General features: G+C 40.7%; 4 protein-coding genes across 4 annotated transcripts in view; all 4 read right to left on the minus strand.

Moving 5' to 3' along the window:
- LOC104806314 (probable pectate lyase 16) overlaps positions 1 to 1,332 on the minus strand; it is a 2,508-nt gene extending 1,176 nt beyond the window's left edge. Inside the window, exons 1-2 of the mRNA XM_010531153.2 lie at positions 440 to 1,332; positions 7 to 110 (exon numbers count right to left, since the gene is read on the minus strand). Of these exons, the coding sequence (XP_010529455.1) occupies positions 7 to 110; positions 440 to 1,177 (842 nt within the window). The 5' untranslated portion in view covers positions 1,178 to 1,332. The remainder of the gene's footprint in view (positions 1 to 6; positions 111 to 439) is intronic.
- Positions 1,333 to 2,078: 746 nt separating this feature from the next.
- On the minus strand, positions 2,079 to 8,256 carry LOC104806315 (leucine--tRNA ligase, chloroplastic/mitochondrial). The gene is made up of 20 exons (XM_010531154.1): positions 7,793 to 8,256; positions 7,178 to 7,322; positions 7,043 to 7,099; positions 6,503 to 6,622; positions 6,309 to 6,413; positions 5,965 to 6,188; positions 5,810 to 5,876; positions 5,570 to 5,724; positions 5,175 to 5,439; positions 4,881 to 5,075; positions 4,620 to 4,699; positions 4,235 to 4,297; positions 4,003 to 4,084; positions 3,819 to 3,896; positions 3,644 to 3,745; positions 3,351 to 3,523; positions 3,059 to 3,236; positions 2,847 to 2,924; positions 2,618 to 2,749; positions 2,079 to 2,539 (listed from the first exon to the last, which is right to left on the minus strand). The coding sequence occupies exons 1-20, from the start codon at positions 8,155 to 8,157 to the stop codon at positions 2,297 to 2,299; spliced, it is 2,907 nt and encodes a 968-aa protein (XP_010529456.1). The 5' UTR covers positions 8,158 to 8,256; the 3' UTR covers positions 2,079 to 2,296.
- A 363-nt stretch (positions 8,257 to 8,619) lies between these two features.
- LOC104806316 (chromatin remodeling protein EBS) lies at positions 8,620 to 11,552 on the minus strand. The gene is made up of 5 exons (XM_010531155.2): positions 11,199 to 11,552; positions 10,072 to 10,414; positions 9,906 to 9,974; positions 9,506 to 9,644; positions 8,620 to 8,962 (listed from the first exon to the last, which is right to left on the minus strand). The coding sequence occupies exons 1-5, from the start codon at positions 11,293 to 11,295 to the stop codon at positions 8,936 to 8,938; spliced, it is 675 nt and encodes a 224-aa protein (XP_010529457.1). The 5' UTR covers positions 11,296 to 11,552; the 3' UTR covers positions 8,620 to 8,935.
- Positions 11,553 to 11,781: 229 nt separating this feature from the next.
- The window catches only part of LOC104806317 (plant UBX domain-containing protein 4-like), a 3,123-nt gene continuing 2,393 nt past the window's right edge, over positions 11,782 to 12,511 (minus strand). Inside the window, exon 5 of the mRNA XM_010531156.2 lies at positions 11,782 to 12,311. Coding sequence (XP_010529458.1) covers positions 11,993 to 12,311 — 319 coding nt within the window. The 3' untranslated portion in view covers positions 11,782 to 11,992. The remainder of the gene's footprint in view (positions 12,312 to 12,511) is intronic.

Consider the following 12,511-nt stretch of genomic DNA (forward strand, 5'->3'; position numbering starts at 1 on the left):
TTTTACCTCGGCATTCTCTCAATGAGTCCTGGTCCAAAATGGTTGAAGGCCACTGTAACTTTCATGTTCACGTCTTGCGTGAAACTATCCCTGTGTCCAAGCAACATCACCTATACATACACACATGCATACACACATGCACATCGTTATCTAGACCAATTTGAAACAGTTCATATCAAATAATATTCCGAAAACAAAATAAATCATGGACTGATTCTCCATGCAAAATAAATCGTTATTTAGAACAATTTAACCCACGATTACGTGCTGATTAAGTTATAAGTTTATATACAATATGTCTGCGTACTTGCACGCACGACGTCTAAAAATGAATATAATTATCTATCTATCAATCAATTAATATACATGGAAACGTTATAAAATATATAATTTTAATCCCAATGGCACAAAGAAAAAAAAAAGTGAAAAATCTACCGACTTTGTCATGCTGAGTGAAATAGTTGTTGGAGATGGTGACTCTCGTCGAGGCATGGATCACGTCTATGAGTCCGTCCGCACAGCTGGCGAGGTAACAATGATCGATCCAAATATCCGAAGATGCGAAAACCGAAATGGCGTCGCCGTCCGAGCCCTGACGGTGACCGATGTGGGTCGTGGAGCTCCTCACTAAACCGGACTTACCCGGTTTACAGTCGTGAATGCTGATCCCATGCACGATCACGTGGCTCACGTCTTGTATGGTGAGACAAGGCCCGTACGTGATCTCCACCTTCGCCCCTCGCCCGTCTATCGTCTTGTAACTATTGACCATGAGCTCGTTCTCTAACGTTATGACCATATCCTTGGCGAAAATTATCCACAAGGGCTTGTCTTGGATCGCTCCGTACCGTAACGTACCCGGTTTAGGGTTTTGTGCGTCGTCCGAAGGGTTTGTGACCACGTATATCTTCCCGTTTTTGCCTCCCAGAGCCGAGGAACCGAACCCGACAGCACAATCGGCCAGGTCTTGCCGGTTCGTGGCCCAGTCGGGCTTGAGCCGCCAGCACGAGTCGATAGGGTTCATGACGCTACGTGGCGTGGCCGGGAGATAGTCGGAGACCGAAGGTGTGTAGCCATAGTAGCCGCCACTTGAAGCGAAGACCGGCGAGTTCAAGAAGAGCAGTAGTGTCAGGACGAGACAAGAGACGGGCAAGCCAGGTCGGGTGGGAGAAGTCATTTCGGGTCACCTTTTTCAGGTTAGGGTTTGGGATGAGTATTTTCGAAGAGAAAACCACATGGTAAAGTATTTAAGGAGAGTGAATGATGAGAAAGTGGATAGAGACCGATGAGATTGTGTCGGAAAGATTAGAAGGTTTATGGAGAACACGATCTTGTAAAATTAGTGGGCAAAGTTGTGTTGGTAACTCTTTGGTGTTATGGCAAATTGCAACGCAAGAACTTGTAAGTGGTTGTCCACGAACATCTCTCCGGTCGGCAAGGGGGGCCAAAATCCAATGTTCAACTGATTTTTTTCTATTAATTATATGAAATAAATTTACAAATGTAGATGTTTATTTGGTCAGGTGGGTTTATCAAAAATACTTGATTAATTGTTCTCTTTTTATATAAATCGATTATTATAATCTAGATCTTAGACTTTAGATTTTGTTATAGTATAGTAGTGTAGGTATATATATGACCCAGTCTCGAGTTTGATTGATCTTCAGACAAAAGCCTGCCTTATACTTCAAGTTAATTCAGATGCATTGTTTGAACCACAACCGTATGTCCTAGTTCCTGATTCCTGTACCAGTTCCCATCCCAGAACAAAATATAATTGTAATCGAAATGAATCCGATATAAAATCGAACGATTATGACTTTTCTAAACTCGAAAAAATCAAATTCGAATCCGAACTAAATAAAAAAGTAAACGGAAAAACCGACTTTTTCTTTGAAAAAAATGAGTGTTTTCCTAATAAAAATCGAATTCGAATCGAATCAAAACAAAGTTAATATAAAAACCGAACGATTATAGTTTTTCTATAACTGAAATAACCGGACGCTAATGTAACCGAGCCGAACCCGAAGTGAAAACCGAAATGGCCATCCCTAATCAAGATTGAATGTGGATGTTCGGAGGAAAAAAACGAGATTGGGATCTATATTAAAAGGAATGATCTTTACACAATCTTCCTACAGACATAACAATGGAGAATGGATGTGACATAACTAAGAGACATCAGTATCTGAAGCTCTGTCAAGAACTATCCAGTTGTCAGAACAAATCTAAGAAGTGGTTTTTCTTAGATTTTCATCTCTTTGCCATTACATGTAAATACCAGATGAATCTTTTACTACTTCGTAGCGACCTTGACATTTTTCTGGTTTAGGATAACGTTGAGGATCTTACCGGGCACGTAGATTCTCTTTTTGATCGATTGGCCATCCAAATACTTCGAGAGCTTCTGGTCGGATGAAGCTAGAACGAAAGCATCCTCTTCAGAACATCCTTCTTCAATCTCAATTGTGCCTCTAGTCTTGCCATTGATCTGAACCGGCAGAACAATGGTTGTGTCCTTCACATAAATCGGGTTTGCCTGCCACAAGAACACAGTCATGAATCAGTAAGTTTCGTCTCTTTCTTGTCCGGGGCTTAAAGTTTACCGGGCATATACCTCGGGGAAGGGTTCATATGCCAAAGAACTGTGATGCCCTAACCGTGACCAGAGCTCCTCGGCCATGTGAGGTGCATAGGGTGAAAGCAATAGGACATAAGGTTCGATGATTGCTCTCGGTTGACTATTCCACTGGACAACATCGAGAAAGCACCGAGTTAAAGATTAATCAAAAAGGAAAAGAAAAAGCTGACAACTTTAAAGAAAAGATTTTTCCTTGGCCAAGAACCTTAAATGCAGCATTCACAAACTCCATCATCGCTGAAATCCCGGTGTTGAACCTTGTACCCTCTATTTCTTCGGTAACCTGCGATATTCTTCTCATCCATTAGAGTTACAAGAATAAGGAAATGATGAACTAACATCAGAAAGCACAGGAATGGCATTGATTGGGAAGGAAAGTTCCACAAAATGAATCACACAGATTCACAGGAGAGTGACCTTAGCTATGCATTTATGGAGAGAACGGAGTTGTTCAAGAGTAGGTTCTTCATCAGTCACTACAGTTCCATCTTTGAACGAGCCATCAGATGAAGGCAACCCGACAATTAGCCTCCATGTTCTTGCAAGGAAACGATGAACGCCTTCAATCCCGCTTGTGCTCCAAGTTTTCGAGTCCCTAAAAGCACAACGGAGAAAAGGGTTTCACCATACAAGCAAAGATAATACCTAGAAAGATGTTAACTTTTGTTCCATGCATCATTCTTGAAACAAAGATTAGGAGACTATGTACCGGAATGGTCCCATGAACATCTCATACAAGCGCAGGGAATCTGCACCATACTCTAGCACAACATCGTCGGGATTGACAACATTTCCTCTACTTTTGCTCATTTTATGAGCACGTGCAATCAGACGAATCCCAGGATCATCTTTCAGGACGAAATGATCTCCAGACTTCATAACCTGCAATAAAAGATGAATCGAACAAGGGGTGGGGAAGTGAAACACCTCAAATCAGCGGGTTTTGGACATCTAGGCGAGCTTATCAGAATGGTACTTCAGCCCATGAAAAAAAAAGCGTACTTTTTCTTCCGGAATCGTCACTTGTTGATATTCATTCAACAGTTCATTGCTGTCTGCAGATACATATTTGCCTTCTTGGTCCTTCCAAGCTGTATACTGGACCTGTAACTCAAAGTCTCAAACCGTAAGAAACAGAAGCATTGTGAGTTTGGATTTCTAGAAGAGTAACACTTACTTCCCCGAGGATGATTCCCTGATTTATGACACACTTGAAAGGTTCTTTTGTTGACACAACGCCAACGTCGTAAAGAACCTGAAAAGATTATAGCACCATAGGTCCTGTTAGGCTTTCAGAAAAACAGAACAAGAAATAACAGGTCAGCCCGAAGATCACTTGAAAAGGCAGTTCAAGTACGCACCTTATGCCAAAATCTAGAATACAGTAAGTGCAGGACAGCATGTTCAGCACCACCTACGTACACATCCACTGGACTCCAGTACCTGTTACAAAAGGAATACTTATAAAAAGATCCACAAAGGGGTGAAAGAATCGCAAAATATGGTATAAATATACGATCTTGTTAAATGATACGGATGATATAAAACAATGGACGAAAAGAGGGGAACAAGTTTTATGTGCTGAAGGCTCACTTTTCTTTTCTCTTGTCAACTAAGGCTTCTGAATTTCTTGGATCCATGAATCTCAAGTAGTACCTGGAGAAGAAAGAAAACGTTATTGGTCAACAATAATGAAAACCCGGATAGAACCCTTTGATTTTCTGGATGAAACCTAACAATGTTTACAGCAAACCCGTAAAAATATTCTAAGGTATTCCATCTAACATAAGGAAGTAGACTATACCCCAACATCTCAAGAGCATTTTCCTGTTAAAAAATACAGAAGGCTCTAAGACATTCCTGGCAACTATAAAATCTTATTTTGTTGCCAAATAGTTATCACAAATGGGGGTTTGTTTGTTATTCATCTGAAATAAGATTCTGAATCAAAATGAAAAAAGAGTTAAGAAAACCGTACCAGCAAGACCCAGCCCATTGTGGCATAGTGCTCGTTTCTCTTTTGGCAGGTTTTCCCAATGTAGGATCCATGGTATTCACCTGGAAAGTCGAGCATAAAACGAAAAGATTACGAAACAACTATGATGGTGGATTGCTTATATAATAAATCTATTATTGAAAACAGAAGTTTCCATCACACCAATAGCAATTATTTACAAACTAGCATAGAGACTGCATCATATTCACTGAATGTCCAGCAAGCAAGAAAGGAAGAAAATACCCATGAAACTGCTTTTGCTAGTGGCGGTTCCCCTGTCCCGGTGGGAGTAAAATCATCTAACTCGGGTAAAATAAGCGGCAGTTCGGATTCGGGAACTGGGATGGTTTCACCAGTATCATCCGAAAACAAGACTGGGATAGGTTCACCCCAGTAACGCTGCCGTGCAAATAGCCAGTCCCTCAACTTGTAATTTACCTGATAAAAAAACAAACAAGTTTGCAATTTTGCATACGAAGCAACAACTAATCACAAGCTTAATGACTAGAAGAATAGGCTTATGTTATAAAGGTGAACCTTTCTCATTCCGTTGCCAGTCTTCTCGGCCCATTCAATAACCGTTGAAGCAGCTTCTTTGCTAGACATTTGATTGATATTGAGTCCTGTTTGTAGGTTTGACGAATTTTCAATTGTGCCCACCCCTGTAAAAACGGTCCCAGGGTCACCAGAATTTGCTTCATTTGATTTCACTACCCACTTGATTGGAATGTTGTACTTCAAAGCAAACTCATAGTCACGAGTGTCGTGAGCTGGGACAGCCATGATTGCTCCAGTTCCATAACTGTCATGTAAAACAAGCTTTCTCCATTTCAACGATTTTGCTTACACAAAAACAAGCAAGAACGAACAACTATAAAGCACAAATGCATTCAAAGGTATTATCAAATATTTGCATAAGCATTTGAACTTACCTCGCCAAAACATAATCTGCTACCCATATAGGAATTGCATCCCCGTTAGCTGGATTTCTTGCATAACAACCTGTGAAGACACCGGTCTTTTCCTTCTGAAGTTCTGTTCGCTCAAGGTCACTTTTCCTTGATGCAAGATCTTTGTATTCCTCAACCTGTAACATAAAGGCATTTCATCTTAAAAAGAAATTGGAAAAGTCAAGAGAGACAAAAAGCATAATCGAAAAAACACCCTCATACTTGTTGTCTCTGTTCTGCAGAGGCAAAGGACAACAAAGAATGATGCTCTGGTGCCACAACTAAGTAACTGCAATCCAAGAAAAAGATTACATGAGGCAATCAAGATCAAGGATTTGAACTTGTTAATAAATACATAAATCCATCTCAGATCATACGTTGCTCCGAAAAGGGTATCAGGCCTGGTGGTGTAAACCGTGATTTTTGTGCCAGATTCCTGGCCTTCAGCGTCAAGAACCAGAAATTCCAATTCAGCTCCCTCCGATCTCCCTATCCAGTTTCTTTGCATTTCTTTTATACTTTCAGGCCAGTCAAGTTCTTCTAAATCTTCCAGAAGGCGATCAGCATATGCTGTAATCTTCAGCATCCACTGCCGCATCGGCTGCTCGGCAATAAACAATGTCACTGTAAAATTCATGAAAACTTTCAAGACATGGAAATACAATTAAAGGTCAGAAATTTGGAGAAAAAAAGACAACTTGCTAAAAACAAAATATACTACCTTTCTTATAACGGGGTGACCACCACGTTCACTAACTCCATCCACCACCTCCTCGTTGGCCAAGACAGTACCAAGAGCCGGGCACCAATTAACAGGTACTTCAGCCTGAATTTAGACCAAGCAGATGTCTAAAGAAACTTTCTATCTGAAAATATGCATGGATTTAATCTGTGAACTAGACATGATGTCTTGACCTGATATGCCAAACCTCTCTTATAAAGCTGAAGAAAGATCCACTGAGTCCATTTATAAAAGTCTGGTTCCGTAGTAGAAATTTCACGATCCCAGTCATATGAGAAGCCTAGTGATTTGAGCTACAAACAAACCCACAAAAAAAAAAAGACACATTAACTTCATGAAGTGACAAGTCCTCACTCTTTCTCCAGTGCCAATCCTTGGAGACATGAATAATGATTTTACTTCCACCGAAAATTCATCAAAGGCTCTCTAGCACATTCTTCAAGAATCAACAAACATATTGATCACAGAAAAGTATCTTATATATACCACATATTGATCATGGGTGGTAAACCAGACATTACACACAACAATCACATTCTTTACCAGATAAAAGAGAAACAACAACAATAATATCTTATATATACCACATTACAGTGGAACCAAAGAAAGTCAGGATCTTTAAGTCCTTCTGTCAGCAGCTGACAGGAAACCGGGAAACAAAAGGAAAGGTTTAATTCCCAAAAGCTACTGTATGTTGAAAATAACCCCATTACCTGGGTTCGGAAGCGTTCAATGTTCTTTGCTGTTGTAACTTTCGGATGGGTTCCTGTCTGAAAAGAAGATTGCAATGCCAGTCAATAACTCAAGTTTATTGCAAAGAACAGGAAATCGAAAGGAGAAAAAAGAACCTCGATAGCATATTGCTCAGCAGGCAATCCGAAAGCATCCCATCCCATTGGATGCAAAACATTGTAACCCTGCATACGTTTCAACCTCGCGAGAATATCAGTTGCCGTATAACCCAGTGGATGTCCCACATGCAATCCTGCTCCACTGAATTCAATAAACCCAAGTGAAAGGAATCATATTTAGAATGAGAGATAAACCCTTAAGAGCATATGAAACCCAAAATCCAACTCAATTATCTGGAAATCCATGGTTCTATAGCTTCACAAAAATTTACTTTCTTTCACATACTCATTATTGGCTCTAGTACAAGAGTGTATGCACATGCGGACATTCATAACTGCACATTCCTGATTACCAGTTACTAGTAATTTCCATCTTAAATACCATCTTCCCGAATCAACAGTCATAGACACAAACTTTACCAAGAATCAGTTTTGTCCAAAATTATACACATAGATGCGTTCCAATCACAATCTTACTTCGAAAAAGCCTCTCAATTAACCGAAAGTTTTGAACTTGAATCCTCCTAACCGACATCAATACCATATAGCAAACCCTGAAAGCCTATACATATACATCAACACACCAACAGAGACATACAAAGAGTAAAAGACCTTGGATAAGGGAACATATCAAGAACATAGAACTTGGGTTTCGCAGTATCGACATCTTCCGGTGTCCGAAACGTACGGTTCTCCTCCCAGTACTGCTGCCACTTGGGCTCGATTTCGTGAAATGGATAGACCCTCTTGGTTACAACAGTCGCCGATGAATCACGCTTCGAATTCCCAGTTTCTTGAGTCTCCGCCGCCGAGCTCCTGACCCCGCCGTGAGAACGGCGGCGACACCGCAATCGGTGGCCGGAAAACGGACGCTTTAGCTGAAATTGGAGCTTCGAGGGAACGAAAACGAATGTATGGCGATGAAACGGGGATTGAACAAATGGGTTTGTCCGGAATTGTAGAGTTTGAGAGCTCATTTCTCTCTCTATGCCTCTCTCTGTTTGTGAGGGGTTTTGCCCGAAGACGGTGTTTTCTCTGGATAATTAGATAATGTGGTCTGCTCTCTCCGGCGATTCGTGTGGAAAGAGCTAAACGACGTCGTTCCAAGAGTTGACGAACATAACGGTCCTCAAGGAAACATCGTCTTTTAAAAAGAAGAGCACAAGTATAGGGATTTCAAATTTCGCCACCATAAAAATATGTTTTCCAAAAACGACCCCGAAATTCAGAATTTCAACACATTAGACCCTACGGTATGGCCTGCCGATCATAATTTCTACCTCACTGAAACCGTATTCTCTTTCACCTATTTGTACAGTATAAAACAACGTATGTACATATCTATACGGGCATAACCAACTGAAAGTTTCGAACTTGAAATTCTCCTAACCAACACTATACATGTTTTGGCAAGAGAGATTCGTTCATTGTACAATTCATATTCGCCGAAGATCAGATCGGTAACACTTTATAACTCAAAGTTCCGACCACAGAAGGAAGGTTTCACGTTTCATTCGAGTGTCTTTAGTACAAAGCTCTCGTCTTCTCTGACAACACAGACAAACCGCAGTCCACATACGACTGTTCCGTGAAGGCTATACAAACTCTCTCTCTCTCTCTCTCTCTCTCTCTCTCTCTCTCTCTCATCACACTCAGACACAGAGACATGCAAAACCCTACAAACTAAAATCTGAACGAAAGAAACTACTTAACTTACCATTCGCCCCCACAACCTTTCACATGAGAGAACCCATATCATCTTTTTCTGCGTTTGGCTTCCACCTGAACACGGTTTCACCATTGACGTCAATGTCAAGCTTGTCCCAGAGAGGAAAAAAAAAACAGAGTAGCAAGTGGGGGTTCTTCTAAAGCACAAAGCCAGAAGCTTTAGAGGTGAGTCGTTAGTAACTAAGAGCTATTTTTATTTGGGGACACAGATAATTGAAAGACCAAATCAATATCTTTCCTACATGTTGGAAAGAACTCGTCACTGAAGGAAAACGACGACTATATGGTTTCATGGGGACTTAACCGTTGGAGGGTAGTTTCTAATTTTCGAACTGAGATATCACCATTGTAGCTTTAAGTGCATACAAGTAGTCAGGACAACAAAACAAGGCCAAAGATTAGATATTTTTGCAGCAAGACATGGAAGTAAGTTATTAGTCTGCGTAACCACTAGGCGGATGCTGTCAAGAACATGCCTTTCTAGTTAGGAAATTTTCACTCTTTACCTCCAAATGACATCAATAACAGGGATACAGACAGAGGATACCAGACAATGGAAAACGTTTTAAGTGGATACAAAAGAGAAAGACCAACTACCTTGACATCATCAGCCGGTGATGAAGAGAAACCGTTCTGCGATCTTTTGATGTCGTCATCAGAACTGCATTCTGAACATGCAAAGTGATCCAGCTTCTTTGCTTCTTCAATTGTCATGCCGACACATGCAGGATGATACCTACAATGATGCAATGTAACTTCCTACAATTAATAAGTACATATTATGTCGGTAACTCAAATTATACAAATTAATAACAGATACATGTTATGTCGGTAAAACTGATATTAACAGAACTTCAACTTTCTTCTTCCTGTTGATAATATCAGTAATGCTTTCCTATCAGGGGCCATTTAGATCCATATTTCACTGAAGAAAACTGTTCTCTTTATTTAGAACAATCAAACCGAGGAGAATAAAAGGATGAATATGAACATTTACCAGTCTTTGCAACCTTCACATTGCACCATGAGATCATCTGGGTTATATGGCATTTCACATGTGCAGTACCTTCAGAACCAAGAGAACCCACAAGATAATCAAAACCACACAGAAATTCAAGAGGAAACGAGCCGTAGTTCTTGATCAAAATTCTATTTCTACTTACACAGCAACTCGGTCTGGAGTAAATGCACCAGTAGCAGCCTTGTACTCAAACCTACAATAATAATCCTCAGCTCCAACGTTTTCAAGCCTCGTATAGTTTTTGAAGGTGTGAACAATGCACTTTCCCTCGATGGTGTGTGCACTTTGAACATCATAGTGATCAGACAAGAACAGCTCTTTGGCTCCATGGAACTGTCTCCTGCCACCGAGAGATTCCTCGGGACGGTAATACCATCGGACATGCACCTTCACATTGTTCCTTGCATCCGCTTCAATCTTCTCCACACGTGCTACATATGGCGGTTTACCAGCATCTGATGGACGCATTAGCACACAATCGCCCGCTGCAAAATAACCATAATGATCATTCTCTAGCTTGAAATGATCAAAACATCAAATGTCAAATTAAAAGTTGTGTTTTTTTCCTATACAAACATTTGGGTGTGGTTATAATGTATCTACCTCCACACTTCACATCTTTACACGTGGATACAATGGCACACATTTGCTCTGATAAACAAATCAAATGTAAACGCACAGACACAAGAACAGGACATTTCGATGTAGTTCAGCTGCTAAAGATTATCTCTTTTTTTTCAGAGCATCTTTAAAAAAATATACAGAAAACAAGCATGTAACAAACAACATAAGTGACAAAGACACACACTGAAATGTCCCTCCATCCCCAGACTTGAAAGCTACTTAAGTTCACTTCTACTGTACTTGCCAAAGCTTTGCCTCTACAGGCAGTGATATATACAGACAAGACAACTTCAGTGAATCAAGACAAGCACCCAATTACAGGTCTTATCACATTTACACACCCGAACGACCAAAATCTATTTTACTTCTAATTACAGATATATATATATATACATACACACACGCACGTATACAAATACACACACACACACAGACACGAATGCATATACAGTACACAGACACGAATGCGTAAACAAGTACCCGCATTACCACACCTAAGCTTCGAACAATCACTTTCTTCTCTGTATATATACATGTATTAACACTTAAATCCAAAAACATGCAAAAGAAATGCATAAATTTGAACAAGTGTATCACTGATTCCAGAAATTAAAAAACACACACACAAACATTGTATCTGAATACCTATGACAACTTTGTTGGTGCCTCTGATGGTATATGATTCAAGCTCCTTCCTGCTCGGCTTGCTCTTGGGACCGACACCAGGTCGAGTTTTCGCCATGGGAGTTTTCTAGAAGCCGGGAAAGCTCTCTTTTTTTTTTTCAAGTTTCCCTCCCCTGAAATGTGCAAAGGCAGGAACTTTCTAGAAGAACGGAAGCTGAGATCGATGGGGAGCAGAGAGACAGAAGAGGAGGAAGACGAAGAACAGATCCCCAGAGCCCAAATGAAGGGAGGAGGAAGAAACAAATCTGGAACCCTAGATTCTCTCCGGGAGAATTTGCAGATTGGGAGTTTTACTGTACATAGGGGCAATTATTTTTATTTATTTTTGGCCAATTAGAAACTTTTACAATTCTGGAAATTTTCATAATTTTGTCTACCCATCCTTTTTTGCCCTTTTTTCTTCACAATTCTTCAAGAAACAGTTTTCTCACGTTTCTAAAAATTTATATTGCATCTTGTTTAATAATTAGCTTTAATGTTAAATTTTCTATAACACGACACTAATCAAACATGCACTGCATTGAATTAATCAAAATTTGAAATGAATAAAATTAAACGCAGAGAAGCCATATTTTATCTCCCCATATAACAAGCCCACAACTGTCTACAAAGCAAAAACAGAGCACAAGACATTTCCATGGCCTCGCGTCTTACAAATCACCAGAACACTTATTGTCTGAGCTCGGACACAATTACACAGTTTGGAAACTACCCATTAAACGGGGAAGAACAAACCTTTCTCATTCTAGAAGTTTCTAGAACTTTTGGATGATGACAGAGTTTGCAAGCCCAGCTTCTCCAATGGTTTGAGAAAGATCAGTCAGCGGCTTTGGAGGGAACCCCATCATCTGGAGCTGATAGTTTCTAGGGTTTCCGGACCGAGAAGAAGCATCGATGAAAGCTCGAATGTCGTTGATGGTGTGACGGTGATTGAACTTCGCCACCAAGCGGGTCCCGTCCCCTAGCCTCAGCTGGATCGAAGTTAATGGAAGGCTTTCATCCACTACAATACCGGAAGAAGTGGTGGCTGCAGTGTCTGTTGAGCCGGGAGCGAGTTCAGTAGCCACCGGTTTCCGGACCGAGAAGAAGCATCGATGAAAGCTCGAATGTCGTTGATGGTGTGACGGTGATTGAACTTCGCCACCAAGCGGGTCCCGTCCCCTAGCCTCAGCTGGATCGAAGTTAATGGAAGGCTTTCATCCACTACAATACCGGAAGAAGTGGTGGCTGCAGTGTCTGTTGAGCCGGGAGCGAGTTCAGTAGCCACCGATGAA

Source organism: Tarenaya hassleriana, unplaced genomic scaffold (genome assembly GCF_000463585.1).
Source record: "Tarenaya hassleriana unplaced genomic scaffold, ASM46358v1 Cleome12, whole genome shotgun sequence".
NCBI classification, from domain to species: Eukaryota; Viridiplantae; Streptophyta; class Magnoliopsida; order Brassicales; family Cleomaceae; genus Tarenaya; species Tarenaya hassleriana.